This window comes from Emys orbicularis, chromosome 5, assembly GCF_028017835.1.
Source record: "Emys orbicularis isolate rEmyOrb1 chromosome 5, rEmyOrb1.hap1, whole genome shotgun sequence".
NCBI classification, from domain to species: domain Eukaryota; kingdom Metazoa; phylum Chordata; order Testudines; family Emydidae; genus Emys; species Emys orbicularis.
The window spans coordinates 143,544,161-143,569,399 of NC_088687.1; the positions used below are offsets into that span (position 1 = coordinate 143,544,161).

The 25,239-nt window shown below is 54.3% G+C and overlaps 1 protein-coding gene across 1 annotated transcript in view; it reads left to right on the forward strand.

Moving 5' to 3' along the window:
* The first annotated feature begins 211 nt into the window (after positions 1–211).
* Positions 212–25,239, forward strand: part of HSPA12B (heat shock protein family A (Hsp70) member 12B) — a 53,587-nt gene continuing 28,559 nt past the window's right edge. Inside the window, exons 1-6 of the mRNA XM_065405759.1 lie at positions 212–254; positions 11,129–11,229; positions 12,583–12,707; positions 16,623–16,809; positions 18,987–19,091; positions 19,916–20,032. Of these exons, the coding sequence (XP_065261831.1) occupies positions 212–254; positions 11,129–11,229; positions 12,583–12,707; positions 16,623–16,809; positions 18,987–19,091; positions 19,916–20,032 (678 nt within the window). The remainder of the gene's footprint in view (positions 255–11,128; positions 11,230–12,582; positions 12,708–16,622; positions 16,810–18,986; positions 19,092–19,915; positions 20,033–25,239) is intronic.

Genomic DNA, 25,239 nt, shown 5'->3' on the forward strand with positions numbered 1-25,239 from the left:
CAGGACTTTCAGCACCAAAGCACAAACCACATCCAACTGAGCTAAAGGAGTAATTCCATTAGCTAGCAGCGGTAGTAGTCTGTTGTCCTCTTTGTGGAACAGCCGCTAGCGGGGGATGCAGTGAACACTTCTCAAGGGCATCTCAGGAGCATGGTAAGGACACAATGCTTACCCCTGTGTTCTGAATTTGCAGCCAGGAAGGTATGTGAAGATGTCGACCTTCCTAGATCCTGGGATGCACACTCTCCAGATAGGTAAGACTTATTCGTGGGTCGGATACTTTGGTACTCAGATGGGCTGGCGGTCAGGGCCATGTAAGTGCCTAGGCTGGGTACCATCTGTCTTGGAAGGTTTAGACACAACAAATCCTGCATCTTGGCAGGGGGTTAGACTAGATGACCCTGACGGTCCCGTCTAACACTCTGATTGTAGGTTTCTAGGTAGTTCGATATGGTAGAGACAAGCATTAGTGGATTATAGCTGGCATGCTGTTAGTTAGAGGAATTATTGGATGTGGTCCATGGAAAGAAACCTGGAGCAATGGGACAAAATTAAGAAAAGGAAAATTTAGGCTTAACATCAGGAAAACCCTCCTGACAGTGAGATGTTCTGCTGGGCTGTGGAATCGTCGCCCACAGGAAGGGGTGGATGCTTCAGAGCTCAGGGCTCTTCCCACAAGCCCGATCAGAACACTGAAATGTGCTGTGATCTAATAGTTCTTTGCCAGCACCTCCTAGATTATACCACCAGCAGGGACCAATGGGGAGGAGAGATAGCTCAGTGGTTTGAACATTGGCTTGCTAAACCCAGGGTTGTAAGCTCAATCCTTGAGAGGGCCATTTAGGGATCTGGGGCAAAAATCTGTCTGGGGATTGGTCCTCCTTTGAGCAGGGGGTTGGACTAGATGACCTCCAGAGGTCCCTTCCAACCCTGATATTCTATGATCATCTAGTATGACCTCCTATATGACACACATCATAGAACTGCCCTTGATTAATTCATGTTTGAATTAGGGAAACATCCACTCTTGATTTGAAAATGACCTGTGATGGAGAATCCACCATAACTTGTTCCAGTGGTTAATTACCCTCACTGTTAAACCTTATTTCCAGTCTGGGTTTGTCTAGCTTCAACTTCCAGCCATTGGATCTTGTGGTACCAATGTCTGCTGGCCTGAAAAGCCCTTGGTTCTCAAATTTCTGTTCCCCATGGAGGTATTTACTGCCTGTGACCAAGTCCACCCCGGAAGCTTCTCTTGGTTAAACTAAACAGATTGAGTTTATGTCTAAAATTCTTTGACATCACTGGTGCAAGGATGTAGGCGGAGCTTTACACATTCACTTTATTACAGTGCCTCCCGCTCCCAGCCTCCTCCTGTTACAAAGCCATTGCCGTCCGAGCGGGGCGTGGTTCGAAAGAGAAAGCCAGAGACTGAGGACTAAAGATGGGGCTGAGCCAAACCAACCCAATATCCTGCAAGGGGGGGTTTATGCGCACTCACATTTTGCAGTTAGCCTCGCTTTCCAGACCTGGCCAAACCCAAGACCTGGCTGCCGACAACTTTACGTTTCAGAGGGGTTCAAGCTTTTGTGCCAAGTTTCACAGTGCTGGCTTAGCCTCTAGTTAATAACCAGCCTGAAAACGAGCCGGAAGAGCCTGTAGCCACCATAAGAAATGTTACCATAGGAAATATTCTACAGCAGCACCTTGCTTGCGGATCAGCCATGCCCTGCAGAGTCCTGCCTGGATGGAATATTTTGAGAACCCGGCAGGGTGTGTGTGTGTGGGAGAGATATGCAGAGAAAATGGCCCAGGAGAGGGATCTGAGGAATGAAAGAGCTTGACAGCTACTTGCCTTCTGTAATGTAGCACATGCTTGGGATGCGTCACTACTGTCTTGTGGGCCAGTGAATCATAGAGTCATAGAATATCAGGGTTGGAAGAGACCTCAGGAGTCATCTAGTCGCACCCCCTGCTCAAAGCAGGACCAACCCCAACTAAATCATCCCAGCCAGGGCTTTGTCAAGCCTGACCTTAAAAACCTCTAAGGAAGGAGATTCCACCACCTTCCTAGGTAACCCATTCCAGTGCTTCCTCACCCTCCTAGTGAAACAGTTTTTCCTAATATCCAACCTAGACCTCCCCCACTGCAACTTGAGACCATTACTCCTTGTTCTGTCATCTGCCACCACTGAGAACAGTCTAGATCCATCCTCTTTCGAACCCCCTTCAGGTAGTTGAAGGCTGCTGTCAAATCCCCCCCTCACTCTTCTCTTCTGCAGACTTAATAAGCCCAGTTCCCTCAGCCTCTCCTCATAAGTCATGTGCTCCAGCCCCCTGATAATTTTTGTTGCCCTCCGCTGGACTCTCTCCAATTTATCCACATCCTTTCTGTAGCGGGGGGGGGGGGGGGGGCAAAACTGGACGCAATACTCCAGATGTGACCTCACCAGTGCTGAACAGAGGGGAATAATCACTTCCCTCGATCTGCCGGCAATGCTCCTACTAATGCAGCCCAATATGCCATTAGCCTTCTTGGCAACAAGGGCACACTGCTGACTCATATCCAGCTTCTCGTCCACTGTAATCCCCAGGTCCTTTTCTGCAGAACTGCCGCTTAGCCAGTCGGTCCCCAGCCTGTAGCAGTGAATGGGATTCTTCTGGCCTAAGTGCAGGACTCTGCACTTGTCCTTGTTGAACGTCATCAGATTTCTTTTAGCCTAATCCTCCAATTTGTCTAGGTCGCTCTGGACCCTATCCCTACCCTCCAGCATATCTACCTCTCCCCCCAGTTTAGTATCATCCGAAAACTTGCTGAGGGTGCAATCCATCCCATCATCCAGATCATTAATGAAGATGTTGAACAAAACTGGCCCCACGCCCGACCCCTGGGGCACCCTGCTTGATACCGGCTGCCAACTAGACATCGAGCCATTGATCGCTACCTGTTGAGCCTGACGATCTAGCCAGCTTTCTATCCACCTTATAGTCCATTCATCCAATCCATATTTCTTTAATTTGCTGGCAAGAATACTGTCGGAGACCATATCAAAAGCTTTGCTAAAGTCAAGATATATCACATCCACTGCTTTCCCCATATCCACGGAGCCAGTTATCTCATCATAGAAGGCAATCAGGTTGGTCAGGCATGACTTGCCCTTTGTGAATCCATGTTGACTGTTCCTGATCACCTTCCTCTCCTCCAAGTGCTTCAAAATGGATTCCTTGAGGACCTGCTCCATGATTTTTCCAGGGACTGAGGTGAGGCTGACCGGTCTGTACTTCCCCGGATTCTCCTTCTTCCCTTTTTAAAAGATGGGCACTACATTAGCCTTTTTCCAATTGTCCGGGACCTCTCCTGATCGCCATGAGTTTTCAAAGATAATGGCCAATGGCTCTGCAGTCACATCAGCCAACTCCCTCAGCACCCTCGGATGCATTAGATCTGGACCCATGGACTTGTGCATGTCCAGCTTTTCTAAATAGTCCTTAATCTGTTCTTTCACCACTGAGGGCTGCTCACCTCCTCCCCATACTGTGCTGCCCAATGCAGCCGTCTGGGAGCTGACCTTGTCTGTGAAGACCAAGGCAAAAAAAGCATTGAGTACTTCAGCTTTTTCCACATCGTCTGTCACTAGGTTGCCTCCCTCATTCAGTAAGGGGCCCACACTTTCCCTGACCACCTTCTTGTTGCTAACCTACCTGTAGAAACCCTTCTTGTTACCCTTCACATCCCTTACTAGCTGCAACTCCAGTTGTGTTTGATTGTTGGTGTGTTGGGCTCTGAGTCCAAAGCCTGCCACATCCATTGAAGCTAGTGGGAGCTGCAGGTACTTGGCAGCAATAAAAGGAAAGGGAGTTTTGTGGTTAAAGCGCTAGCGTAGGACTCTGGAGAGTTGGGTTCAAATCCTGGCTCAGGCATAGATACCCTGTGTAACCTTGGCCTTACTCTTTCTGTGCCTTCCCCTCCATTTGTAAAATAGGGGAGATCATCTTTCCCTTGCCTCTTTAGATTGCAAGCTGCTTGGGGAAGAGACTGTCTCCCACAATGGACCTGTGCAGAGCCCAGCATGGTGGGGCCCCGATCTCAGTTGTGCCCTCTCTGTGCTACTGTGATCCAGTCAGACATTCTCCAGTGTCCAGCCCACCTTCTCCCATGCACAGAGACGCAGGAGTTCCAGACTCCTGTCCTTACCACCTTAGCTGGCTGTCTCCTCCTTTCAGAATCCAACAGGAAGCTGCCCACCTGCTCCATTCTGCTCCACCATCCTCTTTGTCCTCCCTTCCCTGCTCTCTCGGCCAGAACCAACCTCTTCTCCTTCCCCATCACACAATCTCACCCCCTCTTCTTCTCTGCAGCTCCCACAACCTCCGGGCCCTTTACCGAGTCTCATCTCACTGCAGACACTCCGCTGAAAAGCTCACCGCGCCCCTTTGAAATTTCTCTCTCCACCCGCCGGTATGATTTCTTATTTAGCTCGGCAATTGGATTATGTACAATAACTCTGCACCACGCTTTGCAACGCAGTTGGTTTGATATTATTTATTATTTAGCTCGGCAATTGGATTATGTACAAGAACCCTGCACCACGCTTTGCAATGCAGTTTGTTTGGGGAGACACCGCCCCAGACAAAATTGTTTCATGGCGTCTCTAGCTCTCAAAGCAACGGTTTATTAAAGCGTTTCCTAATTCAGCCCTGACCCCCCGCACGGTTCCCACCGGGCTGGTCTCTTCCCATTAAGTTAAAAAGTCCTGATTGACTTTCCTTTTTGTTTAAAATCAAATATTAATGCCCCGGACAGTGAAACCCACTTAGAAAACAGGCACAAATGGAATGAAACCGTGTCTTCTCAGGCAGTGATTCTAGGCCCAGCCGGTAGAGAGTGTCTGTAACGAATCCCAGAAGAAATCGTAGAGCAATGTTCAGAAAAGTACAAAATCTGCTTCTGCAGCCGCTCTGCTGATTAACCTGGGAGAGGCATGGCACCTGTCAGCTAGCGAGACAGATACATGCAGTGAGCTCAGCGCTCAGCCAGCAGCCTTTACGGAGGGGGGGGACAGTCCAGAGAGCAGGGCGCTAACCTAAAACTTGGCAAAGCTTGATTCAGTTCCCTGCTGTTGGGCGAGGCATTTACTTTCCTTGGGCCACAATTCCCCATCTATAAAAGAAGGACACCAGACTGCCCTGCCTCATAAAGGTGTTATACATCACAGATTGTTCAAGCACTCGTACTATGGCGATGTGTGGCCACAGAAGTACAATAGATTCAACGCTCCCCGAAATGCAAGCCCTGTTTGTGTCTGACTGCGGCAGGCAGCTCCCAAAGGCTTGTGGTTTTCCCGGCACTTTTATTCGTCGTTCGCTTATTTCTGCCCGGGGACACTGGAGTCAGATCTGGTTTCAGGTGCAGGGAAAGGGTGTCAGTATCTTCCCCAGGGACACGCGGCTCGTGGGCAGCCTCTGACAAGGCTTGAATAACTTTCCCGAACTTGAATGCATTGAGCCTCGCCACGGAGGTTGTATTACAGGTGGGGAAACCGAGGCACAGAGCAGGGGCATGACTTGCACACACTGAATCAGTGTCACAGAGCGAGGATGAGAGCGCAGGAGACTGCAGCCTGCAGTTCTACCCGCTAGGCCATACTGCCCCGCCCTGGACAAGAACCGCCTCACTCTGGCCAGTGGAAGGAGGTGGCGCTAAGCTTGTGTGGTTCAGTGAGGAAAAAAGAAGTCTTTCCTTCCTCTGAGCCAAAACCTCTGCTGGTCCTAAGCTGACGTTGCTGGTTGGATGGGTTCTAAGCTCTTGGAGTTTGACCTTTTTGCCGTCCTGAATCCCAGATAAGCTTCCTACATTCTGATCCGCAGCCAGGCCTAGCGATGCTGAGATGGGCATAGCCAGAACTGTTCCCTTCCCCCAGCAGGGTGGGAGCAGTCGGAGACACATCCTAGGCTTGCCAGTTTTGGTTGGATGTATTCCTGGAGGTTTCCTCACATGACATAATCTTTAATTAGAGACTAATCTTTAATTCCCGGAGAGTCCAGTACAATCCTGGAGGTTTGGCAACCCTAACACATCCGGATGTTGGTCTTGTTTTGTATACGGCGTGGGCTGCAGAACTTTGACAATCTCCCTGTCGCTAGGTGGAGCGAGGGTTGCCAGGTGTCCGGTTTTCGACCAGACTGCCCAGTTGAAAAGGGACCCTGGCAGCTCTGGTCGGCATTGCTGACCGGGCTGTTAAAAGTCCAGTCAGTGGCGCAGAGGGGGCCTGCACCCCCAGCCCAGAGCCCTCACCCCCTCCCGCACCTCAACCTTCTGCCCCAGCCCGGTGAAAGTGAGTGAGGGTGGGGAAGAGTGAGCGATGGAGGGAGGGGGGATGGAGCGAGAAGGAGGTGGGGCCTTGGAGAAGGGGCGGGGCCTCAGAGAAGGGACGGGGCAGGGATGTTCGGTTTTGTGTGATTGGAAAGTTGGCAACCCTAGGTGGAACCAGCCAGCAACGGGGCAGAACCAGAGATACAAACACTCGCAGCCTACCTGGATCAGGAGAGCCATTGGACGGGATACTCTTCACCTTGCAGGGTGGGAATCAGACCGGGGCCCATCTTCAGGGTTGTAGACACTGCGGCTGGGCCCAACCTGATACCCAGGGTGCCAATCGCCCCGTTTTATAGCCGTTCGGCTCCACACTCTGCGGCTGCCTTTCCCCAGCCCAGCCGCTGCCGAGTCTGGATCCAGCCGTGAACTCTGCCGCCCGGGCCCGTGACCAGACAAAGCCTGGGGCAGTTACGGCTCTTTGCTGAGTGCAGCCCTGAACCCCATTGGCAGGGGCGGCTGCCAAGTGGCGAAGTGAAAGCCAGCCCCGCCCCGCCCCCTCCCCTGGTCTCCCCGGGCCAACAGCTGGAGACTGTCAGTCAGCAAGTGCTCTCCCAGGCAGGGTGATTAACTCTCGCTCCTAATTGGAACCATGTGCCCGGAGCAGTGCGGCGGGGCAGGCGGGGGTGGAGCGTGGCTGGTCACTCTGCAGGGGCGAGGGCCAGGTTCCAGCATACAGAGCTTACTGGGGCTCCCGCCATCCCTGGATCTCGCCGTGCTGGGGGTCAGCCGTATCCCATCGCCTCCCTCCGCCTAGTGGGGGATCAGAATGCACAAGGGACGGGCTGAGGGGCAGGGGGCAGAAATGGCAGCAAAACCCCTTAGGGCTGGCATAGTCCATCTGCGCGGACTCCGTGCTGAGACGGGTGGCTTGGAGTTGATGGTGGACAAACAGACCAGCCAGTTCTGCAGGGACCAGTCGTTATTCTTTCTTTAAGCATCAACTCCTGCGTTGCTGGAGACAAACGTTAGCTACTAACGGGTAGCTAGTGAGCTAGATACCTTAAAGCATGAAAACAGGGGGTCATAATAACCAGAGAGGGCTTCAAGCTGCCAAATCTCCATCGGGATCCAAATACTTCCAAGTTTTGGGTGTGGGGGGGGGAGGAGAGGGGGTTGGCATCGATTTTAATCACAACAGAGCTCCTATTTTACAAACCCGTTGGGGCTTGAGGAATTCACAACATCGGCAGCTCATAAAGCCGAACATCTCAGATCACAGTGGGCCGAGTGCATACGCTGCCGTATGGCACACCACATCGCTTTCTTCTTGGCCCTCAACCCCCTGCCAAGCCATTTCAATGCACCGACGGCATCGGAATGCAAAGGGGTGTCAGCTTGTCCTGCAGCGACCTCACTTTTGTTGCGTGGTTTTTTCTTTTCCGTCTGGAAACGTGACTCGTCGACCTGGTCGTTCGTCGGACGGGTGCTCGTAAAATCGCGGTTTTACTGTTACAGATTTTAAGACCAGAAGATGCCATTAGATCATCTGATCTGACCGTCTGTATCGCACGGGCCAGAGAGGTTCCCCCAGGTACCCTGCATTGAGACTAAGAACTAAAGCTTCTTCCAGAAAGACATTCAGTCTGGATCTGAAGACTCCAAAAGATGGAGAACCCACCACTTCCCTTAGTGGTTTGTTCCCAGGGGCGGCAGTAGGGTGACCAGACAGCAAGTGTGAAAAATCGGGACAGGGGTTGGGGGGTAATAGGAGCCTATATAAGAAAAAGTCCCCCAAATCAGGACTGTCCCTATAAAATCGGGACATCTGGTCACCCTAGGCGGTGGGAATTGTAGGCCAGGGGCAGCTAAGCCTTCCCACACAGCCAGGCGTGGCCTCGTCCACCCTCCACCTTGAGGCCCCACTTCTGCGTCCCACTCTTCCCTCAGGGCCCTGCCCATACTGCTCCTCTTCCCGCCCTCACTCAGCCTCTCCCCCAAAGCCAGTGTGGACTGGGGCTGGGGCTCGGGCCGGTGGGTCGGCAGCCTGAGGCTCGGGCTGGTCAGAGTAGCTGGGGTGGGCCGGCTGGGGCAGGCTGGGGCAACCAGCAGGCCGGGACTTGGGGCGGCTGGGGTGGGGTCCTCCATCCACAATCGGGAGCTCAGGGCTCCGGTGGGGACAGGGGGCAGAAGGGGCAGGGTAGGGGTGGGGCCTCAGGTGGAAGGGGCAGGGGCTAGCTAGGGGGTTTCATATACCACCCATGTTTATTCCAATGGTTAATCACCCGCACTGTTAAAAAACTGTGCCCGTGTTCTTGTTCTGCCTTCCTCCGCTAGAGTCAAGAGCCCTTTACCTGGTATTTTCTCCCCAAAGAACGTCCTTATAGACTATAATCAAGTCACCTCTCAATCTTCTTTTTTTTATAAGCTAAGCAGGTTGATCAATTGAAGTCACTCACTCTACGGCATTTTCTCCAGCCCTTGCATCGTTTTTCTGGCTCTTTTCTGCACCCTCTGCAACTTTCAACACCCCTTTTCCAAATGTGGACACCAGAACTGGATGCAGTATTCCAGTATCAGTCTCCACAATGCCATATGCGGAGGTAAAATCACCTCCCTGCTCCTACTGCCCACTCCCCTGTGTATCCATGCAAGGATCGCATTCGCCCTTTTGGAGGCAATATTCCACTGGAAGCTCACATTGAGTTGTTTGTCCACTCTGACCCGTACTTCCTCTCAGAGTCGCTGCTGTCCAGAATATAGTCCCCCATGTTGGAGGGGTGGCCTGCATCCTTTATTTCTAGATGTATGACCTTGCATTTCGCTAACACATTTTGTTTGAACAAGCCTAGGTTGCCAAATGATCCAGATCGCTTTGTACGTCTGCCCTGTCCTCAGCGTTAATTACCACTCCTCTGATCTTTGCAAATTTGATCAGCAGTGACTTTCTATTCACTTCCAGGTCATTGATAAAAATGTTGAACAGCATTGGGCCTAGCACCAATCTACGTGGAACCCTACAAGAAACACCCCCATTCAATAATGCTTCCTCATTAGCCAATTGCTTTTTGACATCTATCAGTTAACCAGACCATAGAACCATAGGCTAGGGTTGGAAGAGACCTCAGGAGGTCATCTAGTCCAATCCCCTGCTCAAAGCAGGACGTTAGTCCAATCCCCTGCTCAAAGCGGGACGTTAATCCAATCCCCTGCTCAAAGCGGGACGTTAATCTATTTGAACATGTGCTTTACTGAGGTTGTATAGTGCTAATTTTTTTAATTAGAATGTTGTGTTGTACTAAGAGAAAGGCCTTACAGAAGTCTAGGTATATTACATCTGAGCAGTTACCTTTATCAATAACACTTATCTCACCAAAAATGAGATCACGTTTGTTTGACAGGACCTATGTTCCCTAAAGCCATTTTGACTGGCATTAACTGTATTGCCATCCTTTCATTTTTATTGATTCACTCCTGTATCAACCGTCCACTATTTTTTCTGGGATTGATGTCAGGCTAACTGGCCTATAATTACCTGAGTCGTCCCACTTGTCCTTTTTGAATATTGGCACAACATTAGCACTCTTCCGGGCTTATGGAATTGCCCCAGTATGCCAAGATTTATTAGAAATTAGCAGAAACGGGTCAGAGATCTCCTTGGCCCACTCTTATCGGACTCTTGGGTGAAAGTTAGCTGGGCCTGCTGATTTTTAAACATTCGTCCATACTAGATGCTGTTTAACATCCTCCTTAGTTACTAATGGACTGGAAAGTACTTCATCCTAATATAATATGAGTGCACCATCCTGCTTCTTGCTAAATAGAGAATGGAAATAGTTATTGAACACCTCTGCCTCTTCTGTGTCAGAGTTAACAATTTTACCATTCCCATCTAGTCATGGGCGTGTACCATTACTAAGATTCCTTTTTTTCCTGATATACTTTAAAAAACCTTTCTTATTGTCCTTAGCCCTGCCTGCCATGGATTTTTTCCTGTTGTCTTTAGCTTCCCTTATCAATTTTATACACTTTGTATTCTTTAATTTATATATTAATTACTATATACTTTCTCTTTTTGTCCATTTGTTATTATTTCTAATTGCTGTCTTCACTTCCCCTCTTAACCAAGATTGGCTTTTACCCAAAGTTATGGAATCGTGGTTTTTTGGCTATCTAGTAAACTCTTCTTAAAGGACTCCTGGTTTTCATCTGTCTGAATTTTTCCTCCCAATCAATTTCACTGGTCCCATTGGGGTTAGAGCCCAGGCCCTGCTTTAACTCAGTCTGGAACCTGCCCGCTTTGCAGCACAAATGCAAAAATCACTGGAGTGCTGATAGTCCTCCATTGACTTCCCACAATTCCCCCCAAAGGAGAGACAAGTTCTTCTGCTGTTGACTGGGAAAGACCCCTAGAGCGTCTGAACACAAAGAATTGTGAGATACGCCCCCAGACACACACGGGCAAGCGCAGAAACGGTGAGGGCACAGTAACATGGGTCGGATTTTGAGGCGCGCATGCACACGCCCAGGCGAGGCTAACCTGGTGCCCAGACCCAGTGCCAATCACCTGGGCTAACCGGGCAGTGAAGACAGACTCTGAATGCGGTCAGGGCACTAGCAGGGGCTAGAGAGCCACAGCGTGCAGTGCGTTACAAGGCCCATCGTTCTCCCCAGCGCAGGTGGGGAAACAGAGCAGTAAACGGGCCTGATGTCACGTAAGAGTCACCGGCAGGGCCCGGTGCCTTCACCACGGTGCTGGCGGTTTGCAGGAATGGATCCAGTGCTGTTCTAATCCTTATTCTGTTTGTTTGCCAGGTACAAACGGCGAGAGCTCTCAGACGCCGTCCCCACCCAGTTCCCCAGGAATGCACAATGAGAGCTGCAGCATCGCGCCGCTCACGCCCTCCCAGTCACCTGTAAGCCACAGAACCCCTTTAACGCCACCGCTGGGTCATCTGGGGTACCCCTGGGGTGCAGCTCCTTGAGCGTGGCCATCGAATTGTTCTTTGCTCCACTCCTTCTCTGGCCATGTTCTGCCACCATCCACGGCCTTGTTGAATTGGTCCAGCTACCAAATTACGGGCTGTAGGGCATGGTCTGGTCGGCCCCACTGCACACTGTGGGCCAGTTCTCTGAGGAAGTGGCCAGCCAAGAAGTGGCCCAGTGTCAGAGAATGGGCGGGAGGTCACGTCAGCAGCAGTGAAATCTCCTGAGCCTGGCAAAGATCCTGGAGGTGTGGGGCAGGGTGAGGGGTGAACAGAAAGGCCCTTTCAGTATCTCCCCATAGGTGCCTATCAGCAAACACTGACTGCTTTGACAGAGGAGATCAGACACCTGATACAAGGGCTACCAATCCTCATCCTCAGGGCATAAAGTGGTCATTAGCTGGCGTCAGGAAGGAACTTTTCCTGCATGGGACAATCTGGCAGTCGCCTGCATTGCGGGGTCTTCTACCTTCCCCATAAGCACCTGACATTGGCTCTTGTTGGAGACAGATTACTGTACAAGATGGTTTGCTGGGGTGCACCAGTCAGGCAAATCCTAATTGTTTATGAAGCTTCAATGGCCACATAATGACATCAACAATATCTTCCGTTATTCAATGGGAGAAAGGCTCAGTCGCGGTAGGGCGTCCCGCAGGGGAGAGACGTCTTTATGTATCTGAGGTCACTGAAGATGAGTCTGACCAACAACGTTCACATCTGGGTCCAAACTCTTCCAGCGTTTGGGAGGGTTCAGTTTTATGGGGGTTTGGTTCAGGCCCTTCTCTGATAATAAACATGACAGACCCTCTAGTCAGCTCCCACAGGAGGTGCAGAGAGTTAGGGAGTGTAGACAGTTCCTCTTTCTCCAGCCCTATCCACAATCCTCTGTTTACCTTCCACAGTTAGCCTGTGGAACTCATTGCCACAAGATCCTAGTGAAACCCAGATCTTAGTTCGATTTTTTTTAAAAGGGGGGCGGGGGTTGGACATTTGTATATGGCTAATGAGAACATCCAGAGTTACATTTGTGAGGAGTGACAACCCCAAGGGTTTTGACAGGATATAAACACCCATAGTTCAGGGCATAAACCAACCTGGAACTATTGGGACTCAGTAGGAAACTTTCCCCATGGGCCGGTTACCCCGTAACTACGTACTGTGGGATTTCTTGCCCTTTCCTCTGAAGCAGCTGGCACTGGCCAGTGCTCACGACAAGAGCCGGGATTCGATAGACCCTGTGCTGGTCCGCTCTGGTTGCTCCTAACGATCCTTGTGGTGTTTCAGAGGAACGAAGCCCGGGCGCAGCGACCCACTTCCTTCTCCGTGGTGGTGGCCATTGACTTTGGCACGACCTCCAGCGGCTATGCCTTCAGCTTCTCCAACGACCCCGAGGCCATTCACATGATGAGGTAACATCGCTCTGCGGGAGGATGGCTTGGGGACTACAGCGGGCGGACGTCCGGCCTTTCTCTGCATCCACTGGCTTTAGCAGGGTCGCCAAAGCAGCTGGGGAATAGGATTGCTCTGTTAACCCTGTCCTGTTGGATGGTTTCCCCTTCTCCCTATCACTGAGTCGTCCCTCCCTCAAAAAATCAGGGGGAGGGATAGCTCAGTGGTTTGAACATTGGCCTGCTAAACCCAGGCTTGTGAGTTCAATCCTTGAGGGGGCCACTTAGAGATCTAGGGCAAAATCAGTACTTGGTCCTGCTAGTGAAGGCAGGGGGCTGGACTCTGTGACCTTTTGGGGTCCCTTCCAGGTCTATGAGATATAGGTATATCTCCATATATTTTTTTCTTGTACTCCCCCAGCCGGCCATCCCCACATGTCCTCTGCCCATGTATTTATCAATACCTCCTTCAGCTAGTTGCCAAAAGCAATCAACAGGACTCTGGCCAAGACAACGCTGCTACACAGAGACACCACCTTATCTATCCACTTGCATGGCCCTTACCACCACAGGGTTGACTAGATGGGGAAAACCGAGGCGCAGGGAGATTAAGTGACTTGTCCAAGTTCACGGAGAGGGTCTGTGACAGAACTGGGACCCAGATCTCTTGAGTCACCGTACAGTGCTTCAACCACAAGACCATCCATCCTTCGGGAGCTAGATCCTAGCTCAGGCTTCTAAGCAATTAGGGCCTCTTGCTTTAAACGATCCAAGAAGTCCTGACAGCAGCAGCAGAAGCCCCTGACCCCCAGAGAGGCAGATGGTGTGTGAGGTCCTTTCAGTTGTGGAGTAGCAACCGGGGTGGACAAATAGGGGACTTTTCCGTGTCTTACCAGAGGTGCCTATTCCCAAACATCGACTGCTTTGACAGAGCAGGTCAGGCCCCTGGTCTGAGGGCAGCCAACCTGCAGGTATTCACAGGGGGGCACTCTTCGACAATGGGCCAGGCTTACAGATTGGCCAGATAGATTCACCTGGGACCGTGGGGCCATCCGTGGCAGAGGACAGGACCACCGGGAGCCAGAAGCATTGGCTCCTTGTTTAGGGGGAGTTTTCCATGGCCTATTATCATTGTTAATTGAAGCCAGAGAGCAGATGAGCTTGGCTGGGGAGGGCGGCCCTGAGGGACACCCACGGAGAGCGGGAGTGGAAGAGCGGGAGCTGCTGAGGGAGCTGTCTCGGAGGCAGGACAGGAGCCACTGTGACTCCACCACAAAACCCTGAGGGGAGGGAGTCCCGGAGACGGGCGTGGTGGAGGGAGCTGAAGGCGGTGGCCAGACAGACGAGGCCCTCGGGCTGGGCCATTAGTGAGGACGAGCTGGGTGGAGTGAGTGGAAGCCAGAGGATTTGGAGGCGAGGAAGCAGAGGCAGCAGGCTCCGGGGGCGTGGAGGAGGAGAAGAGGGGTACGGTGGATGCAGAACCAGGGCAGGGAGACAGTTGGGTGCTGGAAGGCTGAGGGAAAGGAGCCAGAGGGGACGTCTACATTACGACCCAGGCTCCAAGACCGGGTGCCACGGGGTTTTGATCGTGGTGTAGATGTACCCAGAGAGGTTGTAACGGGGGTTGGGGGGGCAGGAGATGGCACGCGGACGGGGCGGAAGAGGCTAAAGGAGGGGCAGTCAGCGTGGCAGAGGCTGGAGGAGGGGGCTGGGACAGGAGAAGTCTCCCTCCAGCACTCTGCGCGGGTGGGAACACAGACGCTTGGCTAGAGCGCCGGGCTGGTGCCCCAGGGACTAGCAAGTAATAAATAAACTGACTGGTACGTTTTAAGACTCCTATCCCTGCCCCTAATCCTTCCTGTCGACGGCTCGCAGCCCAGTTAGCTCCAGACAGGGAGGGGGCCAAGCTGTTGTGGCGGCCGAGATTCCATTCATTGAGGGCTGACCTCGCAGCGTGAGGTTACTGCTCATTTCCTCCCTCCAGCTGGCTGATAGTTCACCCAGCACCTCCCCTCGCAACCCAGCCATCTCCCACCCTGCCACCTTCTTCCCTCTGGCCGCCAGCTGGACCCCGCTGGTTAATTACTAAGGAGCCTTTCAAATCAGTAGCGTTCTGGCTGGCTCAGGGGCATCCCAAACGACAGAGCACTTTGCTCACAATTATTGAGCCTAGCAATCGAAAAGAGCTAGTGTGGGCCATTTAAGTAGAGTCTAGTGATTGGAGCAAAGGAGCCTGGGTTCTAATCCTGGTCCTGGCTGGGTGAGGACCCCGTCTTGGCCAGGCGGCGGCTTTTGTGAACTAGGGGCCACCAAATGAAATTAATGGGCAGCAGGTTTAAAACAAATAAAAGGAAGTTCTTCTTCACACAGCGCTCAGTCAGTCTGTGGAACTCCTTGCCTGAGGAGGTTGTGAAGGCTAGGACTATAACAGGGTTTGAAAGAGAACTGGATAAATTCATGGAGGTTAAGTCCATTAATGGCTATTAGCCAGGATGGGTAAGGAATGGTGTCCCTAGCCTCTGTTTGTCAGAGGGTGGAGATGTGATGGCAGGAGAGAGATCACTTGATCATTACCTGTTAGGTTCACTCCCTCTGGGGCACCTGGCATTGGCCACTGTTGGTAGACAGGATACTGGGCTGGATGGAGCTTTGGTCTGACCCAGTCTGGCTGTTCTTATGTTCTTATGTAGGTAGGCAAAATAATGCTGGTGGATGAGGCTAGGTGATAATCTCAAAGTCCTCTCTTTATCCCCAGGACGGGTAGTGATAAGGCAAGACTCTCCCATGCTGTCCTGTCCTAACATGTCCAGCTCATTCCGTCTTTGGCCTGTTCTGCTGAGACTACCAGTCAGGTGCCCAATTAGTGCCAGATTTGTGCTGGGGGCACCTGTCCTGGCAAAAACCCAAGGAGGAGTCTCTGACTGATTTGAGACCCGGGCCACTGAACAGCTGTCAGGCAGCCCTCGCTTTTGGCCATCTTCCAACCTGGGCCAGATTTGAACCACTCCCTGTTCTCTATTATATCAGACATCCGCTCCATGTCATCACTTTCGGGGCCCTATGACCTACCCCCACCCACCCATCATCTCTCCTTCACTATCAAGGCTTGCCTCCGACCGGCCCATGGTGCCAGCCGCCATCACCTACTTGTTAAATTCTTAAACAAGCCCCTTTGTGCGTTCGCTCTGGCTGCCCCTCAGGCTTGGGAGAAGCTCCCCATAAACTTCCACAAAGCTACCTCGAATCCCTCCTCCAAACTCTCCTTTGCCTTGAGGCCTACAAAACGGTTAAGCTGACCAATATTGTCCCATAGTTTCCTCATACTCCCCCCATTGTCGCTTCTCATATATATATATATATAGTCTGTAAGCTCTTTGGGGCAGGGCTAGAGGCCACGTATGGAGGTGTCACGCGGGGTCATGTGCCCCCCCTCGCCCCCACATTTCTGCCAGGGTTTTCCAGCCGGGCTGTGCGGCAGCTCCTGGAGCTGGCAAGGTGCAAGCCGCAGCCGCGGGAAGAGGCAGCAGTAAACAGCTGGGAGCTGCAGGAAGGGTCCACTGAGGGGGGGTCTACTTGGGTGGGGGAGCATGACTCAAGCTGTTCAGGGGAGGTGAATCTTTAAATTGTGTCCCCCACCGCCCCCAACTATCAGCAGGTAGCAGTTGTCTCTGGCAGGGATTGGCTTTTTGTTCTGTATTTGTACAGCCCCTAGCGCAGTGGGATGCTGGTCCGAGCTTAGTAATACAATGGTAATATAAATAAATAATAATACTAGAGAGGCTCTGTACCCTATTACCAACCAATCCCTCCTGGAGCCTCTGGCTGGGTTTTCTAGCCACTCCCACCAGGAGTTCAGAGAAAGTCTTAGTTATTATAAATGGTGCCTGTCACCTTTAAGAGGCGGGACATTAAATCTGATCTGGTTCCTCATTGCAGGAAATGGGAGGGGGGTGATCCTGGAGTGGCCAATCAGAAAACCCCCACCAGCCTCTTGCTGACCCCAGAGGGCGCCTTTCACAGTTTCGGATACACAGCAAGGGATTATTACCACGATCTCGATCCGGAGGAAGCCCGGGATTGGCTCTACTTTGAGAAGTTTAAGATGAAGATTCACAGCACTAGTGTAAGTTAACCCTTTCTGTCCCAGTCACCCTGAACACAGGGGAGGGGTAGATGAGATGGGATGGGGTGGGGTGGGATAACTCACTTTCACTTTAAAAAACATTCCAGTATTAAAGTAACAATGTATGTATTGCAGTCATATTGTCAAGATTTTTACTTTTTTCCCAGTGTGAAATTTCACTGATTTTTTAAAAATTAAATTTCACAAATTTGCTGTCGTTTTGGGGGGCTGTGAATTTGCAGAGTTGTTTAGCAAATTCAGTAACCAGTTTATGATGCAAAGGGAAGGGAAGGGTGACTTAACTAACCCTTAGGGCTAACGCTGGTTGAAAAACAAGGGGGCGGGAAGAGGGAGTGTTTCAAAATTCTCTTTTGGCTGTTTTTTTTTTTTCATTAAAATTCAAAATGTCAAAATTCAGTAACAAATTCACCCAGCTCTCTAGTTTGTATAATAATAATAATTAATAATTAATCATGGGGAAGTGGAAAATTCAACAAAATTTCATGATTTTTTTTTGGTCCAACTTTTATAACTGAACAAATGTTGAGTGATTCCAGTGGGGGCTGTTGACAGGAGTATGTGCCCCACTGCCCTCTGCTGGGTGGGAACAGAACTGATCAAGTCTATGTCATAGACCCTCTGTAGCTCTCGGATCCCCCTTTAGCTTGCGTACTAGGGCCCTGTGGGTTTTGGAACAGGAGGAGCTAAGTTCTAGCCCCCACAACTGTAGATTTATCACTGAGCAGGGGAGGGCAGATCTCAACCTGCTATTCCCCATGATGCCGAATTCACACACTTCTGAGTGCAGCGATGTGGCCTCATGGAATCTTTTTGCACCAACTCCTGTAGCACCTCCCATGGGTGGAGCTCCATCCCTCCTCATTCCTTCCTGCACTCCCCAGCCTTTCGCCCCGCCTCACCGCCACACGGGGTGGTAATTCCATGTAGCTCTTCCCCCTCATCCTTGCAGGGGACACACCAGTGGGTTGGGCACCTCGGCACCTTCCAGGTAATGGGCGTTTGGTTTCCTCTCTGCTGATTGGGCGGGCTCGCCGTTCCGCTTGCTCCAGCTACAAGCAGACGGAGAAGTTAGCCACGTGGCCGAACACTGGGCCTCGATCCTGCTCTTGCTGAGGTCAATTGGGAGGCCTAAGTGACTGACCCCCCCCCCCCCCCGAGGATGAGAACCTCTAGCAGCAGCTCATGAGATCACAGTACCCAGCTCCTTGTCAGCACTCCAGGTGCTGGATTTGGCACAGTCCCTCTGTCACAGTGCATTTCCCCTCCGTTGCCTCGATAAGGCAGCTGGCCCCCCAGCCATCACCTCTCTTGGGCAGAGACCTGCATCTCTCTCCCTCCTGCCTGGGGTATTTCCAGGTTGCAGTTCTCTGCCTCCACTGTACTATTCTCAGCAAGCCCAACCAGGCCAGCGCCCGCGCTTTGCTATCTCTCCAGAGGCTACAGACAGCGTCATTGCCCACAGCGAGACGTTACCACCCAGCTCTTTCTGCGCAAGCACATTTATTCTGATGGTAAAAGTATCACGGAGAAACCATACGAAACGCCTTAAAAGACCCGATGCACATGCTAATAAGCTTCCCAGTGATCACCCCAACTCCAGCAAGCCCTCCAGCAGGAGTCAGCCCTTCAGACCCCACCAAGGGGTTTTTCTGTGGGCACAAGTTCATAACAACCTCAGCCCACAACAAGCACCCCCGTGCGTAGGTGAGTCTTTCCTTTATCCAGCCTGGGCCATTGATCTTCAGAGTCAGGGAACAGTAATCCGTAAACATTGGTCCCTTCCTCAGCTTCAAAAGGCTGGGGTTTGCATAACAGGGGCAGGAAGGAATTTGCATTCACACCCTGCCCCCCGATGTTTCCCAGGAAATGCTCTTCACATACATTGTCCCAAAAGACCATTCATGGCTGCCACATGGTTCAGTACAGGCCTTTGCTCGCCCGGGCCCCAGTAACACAGAACCTTTGCAATGGCCTCCAAGGAGACTTCACTTCGTTCAATAATGTTTTTCAAGGACATTGCAGGAAATTTCCACATCTGTCACACCCTCCACCAGAGAAACCAGATCCCTCCTACCTGCTCTGTGCCGGGCATGCTCCTAGGGGCAGGCCGGGGCTCAGGCCTTGACCATCTCCGGCTGTTTGTCTTGCTTTGCTAGGACCTCACCATGAAAACCGAATTAGAAGCCGTGAATGGGAAGAAGGTCCAGGCGCTGGAGGTGTTTGCACACGCCCTTCGCTTCTTCAAGCAGCACGCCGTGCAGGTATTGCAGCTCCCCAGGGCCGGGGGGAAGGCCTGGAGCCAGTGGACTCCCTGCCGGTTGGGGATAAACCCCGGCAGAGCTGGCATGGGCCAGGGAAATCACCCTCCTGTGGATTTGGCTGCAAGCTCCCAGGGGACATGCCAGACAGAACTAATCAAGAGATGAGCAGTAGCTGTCCCAGGCGAGGATGCTAACTCCGACGTCAGGGTGGCAGGACTTTGCCCAGGGACTAGCGAGCCCAAAAGGGGCTGCTTTGCCCTCTTTTGTGTGAACTTAGTGTGGGTGAAAGGCGCCAGCCCACGGAGGAGATGCAACAGAGGCAGTGTCCGGGCAAGCATCCCCCACCCAACACAGCTTTCACCCGGAGCTCCAGAATTCAGCCAGGAGTTCTTTCCATGACCCATTCATTCCCTGAGCCTTCCTGCCTGACTAGGAATGCTGCTGTCCTGGGCCAATAACTCGCCTGTCTCCCATCCCAGGGCCGGCTCCAGGCACCAGCGCAGCAAGCAGGTGCTTGGGGCGGCCAAGGGGAAGGGGCGGCACATCGGGGTCTTTGGCGGCAGGTCCCTCGGTCCCTCTCGGAGGGAAGGACCTGCCGCCGAAGAAGAAAGCGGCGCGGTAGAGCTGCCGCCGAAGTGCCGCCGATCACGGCTTTTTTTTTTTTCCTCCCGCCTCTGGGGCCGAAAAAATCCTGGAGCCGGCCCTGACCCATCCAGTGGCACAATGGCATCCATGGGGGATTCCTTCCTGACCCACCCATAGGCCATCATTGTATGCCCTGAAGCATGGGGTTTGGCTATCAGTTTCTGCTTCTTTTACGACAGGAGCTCAAGGACCAGTGTCCGTCTTTGCAAGAGAAAGAGGCCATCCGCTGGGTGATTACAGTGCCTGCCATCTGGAAACAGCCAGCCAAGCAGTTCATGAGGGAAGCTGCATACAAGGTGAGGTGTCTCGTGTTGGTTCCCTTCTTGGCTTTGTTGGGTTTTCCAAGGATTTGTAGGATCCTTGTAGCCAGAGATTTATTAGGTCCCACCTTGTCCAGTCCCCCACTCCTGGGCCAGGGCAGGTGTTTCTTTGCAATGTCCAATCTCCTGTAACCCATCTGGGTATTTTTAAAGTTTACGTTCTCCAGAGTGCTGTTCGCGTTGGGTTTTAATGACCCAAGTGGCAGGGACTAAAGCCATAAGTAGCGTACAGTCCATTCTCCAAGCCTTTGTCCAGCCTAGCTCACATGAATGGAGTTACTCCTTTACTTGAAGAAGGAGCAGCTGGTGCTTGTAGTGCTGGCAAACCCTCCTGATGGTCCCCTGGGGGAAGGTTGCAAAAGTAGCACCTGGAGTGGAACTTGAATGCCTGCTCTCAGATGCTTAGGACGAGCTGCCTCTCATGCGAGCAGAGTGGAGTCTTTGATGCCTCTAGCATCTAGGGGATAACAGTCTACTACAGCTGCCAGCTAGGGGAGTTACTCCTTTACCTCAAGCAGTGACGTTCATGCTTTTAATGGTGCAGCCCCCGGGTTCAATGAGCCAGGCAGGATCATGACACTTTCCCTGTCCAGACACTTGTAGGCTATTATCACATCCCCCCATTAGTCATCGCTCAACCCAACGAGGCAGTTACAATCTGTCCTTCTCCGCCAATCCTTGATGGAGTTTGTCGCTTCTTTCTGAAGTCCTGTGTCTCGAGAGCTGCCCAGGACTGATGGCAGTAACCCAGCTGTGACTGCATGCCCTTGTACTGGCTGGGGGATGGACCGCATGCCCTAATTCAGTCTGTGTCCTCCATCCCCCTGGAGTGCTGATCCAGGGCCAGCTGTAGGGGCAGGCAGACAGGGGGGTTGCCTTGGGCACCAATTGTCAGAGGTGCCACATTGCTCAGCTGGGGTGGGTTTTTTTGCTCATCTGCTTGGGGCAGCAAAACATTTTCTGCCCTGGGCAGCAAAACACCTAGGGCTGGCCCTGCGCAGATCCAGGAGTGCTTTTCAGGGACCCTGATGTGCAGCAGAGTGGGGGAGCAGCTCCCGCTGGTGAACACATGGGCATTTTCTGCTGGAGCTGGGCTGAAACGCCATGCCCTGGGTGTCCCTAGCCTCTGTTTGCCAGAAGCCGGGAGTGGACGACAGGGGATGGATCACTCGATAATTGCCCTGTTCTGTTCGTTCCCTCTGAAGCGCCTGGCATTGGCCATTGTCAGAAGACAGGATATGGGGCTAGATGGACCATTGGTCTGACCCAGTGTGGCCGTTCTTATGTTCAGTAAAACTAGAACAGGCATCCTATTAACCGCTCCCCTCCCAGCAATCGATCCCTCGTTGAGAACCCGTCACTGAGTCATTCGGATCAGATGTTTCGGTTCTGCTGCCTCTTTGGTCACCTCGCAGGCTCACCTACAGTCTCTCCGGAGGGCTCATGCAGCCACTTCTAGGGCGGAACGTAGCAACGCGCTGCAATGCCGCACGACAGTTTAGTCCAGTGGATGAAGGACGCCGGTCGAAACCGTTGGAGTAATCTAGGCTAGGGCGAGGGGACTAACAACCCTGTTTTGTTGGTCTCTTTAAGGACCTCCAAGACTTTGATGCCCCAGCTCTTGCGAAAGACAGCCCAGCGCCCTCTAGCTGGTCCTGGGACATTGGTTTGGTACTGACCCGCAAAGCCAGGGGCTAGCACGTCCCAGGGCCATTCCAGCACATCCGTGTGCGTTTCCTTCCCCCGTAGAAGATAATGTCCCCTCAGGGGCTTGTGGAGGATTTCATCCCAGGGCCTGCCGAGCTGCTTGTGGCTTGCTCCAAACTGCTGCTTCAGCTGACTGTGTCTTGGCTCCCGGCGAGCGGATGAGAACACGGGTCTGCGCCGGGGCCAGAACAGGCCCCTCGCCGCAGATCGGTTCTGCCCCACCCCTCATGGGGTTGTTTCACAGCCACATCAACAAAGGAAGTGGAGGCCGGAGGTGGGGACGGGGAGATCTGCTCGCAGAGAGCAAGGGGGGAAGGGGAGGGGGAGCTGGGGGAAGGAGAGAGCGACAGACCGCGGGGGATTAGGGGTTGGGTGTCCCTGGGGTTTATTAGCTGGCTACAGCAGGGTATAATTGAGGCTGAATAAAGCAGCGTCGGACTCCGCCAGGCTGGCACGCAGAACGCAGCGGGGTTGGGAGGAACGACGCCTGCTCTCAGACCGGAGCCGGTGCCCAGGCAGTGGTTTGCCTGCCAGCGCTGGGCTCCTCTTTGTCCCAGACGGGGAATGGCAGGGACATAAAACTGACTGATGAGTTCAATGTCTGACGGGAGTCAGACCCCAGGATCTGCCCCACGGCACTGCTCCTGCCGCTGGTCATGGGACCTGGTCCACAGCATCCCCCTAGCAGCCCATCCCCGGAGCCTGCCCCCCGGCTCTCCCCCCACCGCTTGTCATGGGACCTGGCCCACAGCACCGCCCTAGCAGCGCATCCTCGGGGCCTGCCCCACAGCTCTCCCCCCACCGCTCGTCATGGGACCTGCCCCACAGCACCCCCTAGCAGCCCATCCCCGGGGCCTGCCCCCCGGCTCTCCCCCCACCGCTCGTCATGGGACCTGCCCCACAGCACCCCCCCTGGCAGTGCATCCCCGGGGCCTGCCCCACAGCTCTCCCCCCACCGCTCGTCATGGGACCTGGCCCACAGCACCCCCTAGCAGCCCATGCCCGGGGCCTGCCCCACGGCTCTCCCCCCACCGCTCGTCATGGGACCTGGCCCACAGCACCCCCCTAACAGCCCATCCCCGGGGCCTGCCCCACAGCTCTCCCCCCACAGCTCGTCATGGGACCTGGCCCACAGCACCCCCTAGCAGCCCATACCCGGGGCCTGCCCCACGGCTCTCCCCCCACCCTCGTCATGGGACCTGGCCCACAGCATCCCCCTAGCAGCCCATCCCCGGGGCCTGCCCCCCGGCTCTCCCCCCACCGCTCGTCATGGGACCTGCCCCACAGCACCCCCCCTGGCAGTGCATCCCCGGGGCCTGCCCCACAGCTCTCCCCCCACCGCTCGTCATGGGACCTGGCCCACAGCACCCCCTAGCAGCCCATGCCCGGGGCCTGCCCCACGGCTCTCCCCCCACCGCTCGTCATGGGACCTGGCCCACAGCACCCCCCTAACAGCCCATCCCCGGGGCCTGCCCCACAGCTCTCCCCCCACAGCTCGTCATGGGACCTGGCCCACAGCACCCCCTAGCAGCCCATACCCGGGGCCTGCCCCACGGCTCTCCCCCCACCCTCGTCATGGGACCTGGCCCACAGCATCCCCCTAGCAGCCCATCCCCGGGGCCTGCCCCCCGGCTCTCCCCCCACCGCTCGTCATGGGACCTGGCCCACAGCACCCCTGGCAGCGCATCCTCGGGGCCTGCCCCACAGCTCTCCCCCCACCGCTCGTCATGGGACCTGCCCCACAGCACCCCCCTGGCAGTGCATCCCCGGGGCCTGCCCCACAGCTCTCCCCCCACTGCTCGTCATGGGACCTGGCCCACAGCACCCCCCTGGCAGTGCATCCCCGGGGCCTGCCCCACAGCTCTCCTCCCACCGCTCGTCATGGGACCTGGCCCACAGCACCCCCTAGCAGCCCATACCCGGGGCCTGCCCCACAGCTCTCCCCCCACCGCTCGTCATGGGACCTGGCCCACAGCACCCCCCTGGCAGTGCATCCCCGGGGCCTGCCCCACAGCTCTCCCCCCACCGCTCCTCATGGGACCTGGCCCACAGCACCCCCTAGCAGCCCATACCCGGGGCCTGCCCCACAGCTCTCCCCCCTCCGCTCGTCATGGGACCTGCCCCACAGCACCCCCTAGCAGCGCATCCTCGGGGCCTGCCCCACAGCTCTCCCCCTACCGCTCGTCATGGGACCTGCCCCACAGCACCCCCCTGGCAGCGCATCCTCGGGGCCTGCCCCACAGCTCTCCCCCCACCGCTCGTCATGGGACCTGGCCCACAGCACCCCCCTGGCAGCCCATCCCCGGGGCCTGCCCCACAGCTCTCCCCCCACTGTTCATCATGGGACCTGGCCCACAGCACCCCCCGGCAGTGCATCCCCGGGGCCTGCCCTACGGCACTCTCCCAGTGGCTGGTCACGGGGTCATCCCCACAGCACCCCACCTAGCAGCCCATACCTGGGGCCTGCCCCATGGCTCTCCCCCCGCCGCTTGTCATGGGACCTGGCCCACAGCACCCCCTAGCAGTGCATCCCCGGGGTCTGCCCCACGGCACTTCCCCAGCGGCTGGTCATGGGGTCATCCCCACAGCACCCCCCCTAGCAGCCCATACCTGGGGCCTGCCCCATGGCTCTCCCCCCGCCGCTTGTCATGGGACCTGGCCCACAGCACCCCCGTAGCAGTGCATCCCCGGGGTCTGCCCCACGGCACTTCCCCAGCGGCTGGTCATGGGGCCAAACCAACAGCAACCCTCTAGCAGCTCATCCAGGGGGCCTGCCTCGCAGCACTCCCCAGCAGCTGGTCATAGGCTCCCCCACCCCCAGCAGCCTGTCCACAGGGCCCGTCGCGTGGCAACCCCCCCAGCCGCTCCTGTAGCCCAGACTCCTGTCTCCTCAAGCAGTCAGTGGCCGGGGCTGCAAAAGATGGGGCAAAACCTCACAGTGCAAGGAGCGTTGTAGCCCCTGCACCATGGGCCAGTCTGGGCTGAGCCTGGGACCTGCAGCACCGAAGGGCTAGATAGAGCTAGAGGGGTGTAAAGCCTCCGGCTTCAGGGCTCAAGCCTGTGTCTAGGCATTAGGAGTTCGAATGAGACCCTCCTGGGGGCAGATTCCCCCACATCTGCCTGCTGTGGGGCTCTTGCTCCTTCCTCTGAAGCAGCTAGTGCTGCCCATGAGAGACAGGGGACTGGGATAGATGGATCCTGGGCTGGTCTAGTCTGGTGATTTCCATGTTCTTTACAGCTGGGCCTCTACTGTTTGAGGTAAAGGGGTAACTCCATTAGCTGGCAGCAGCAGTGGGCTCTTATCCTCTTTGGCAGACCAGCTACTAGGGGGAACATTTAACACACACACTGAAACAGTGAGCTACATAATACTGTCCTGTGGGGACGTTAATGCCTGGCTGCAGCTGCATGCATGAAGACTGGTAGGCTTGGTTTGTTGTATTCTGAATAGCACCATTCTAGATGTAGATCTTATT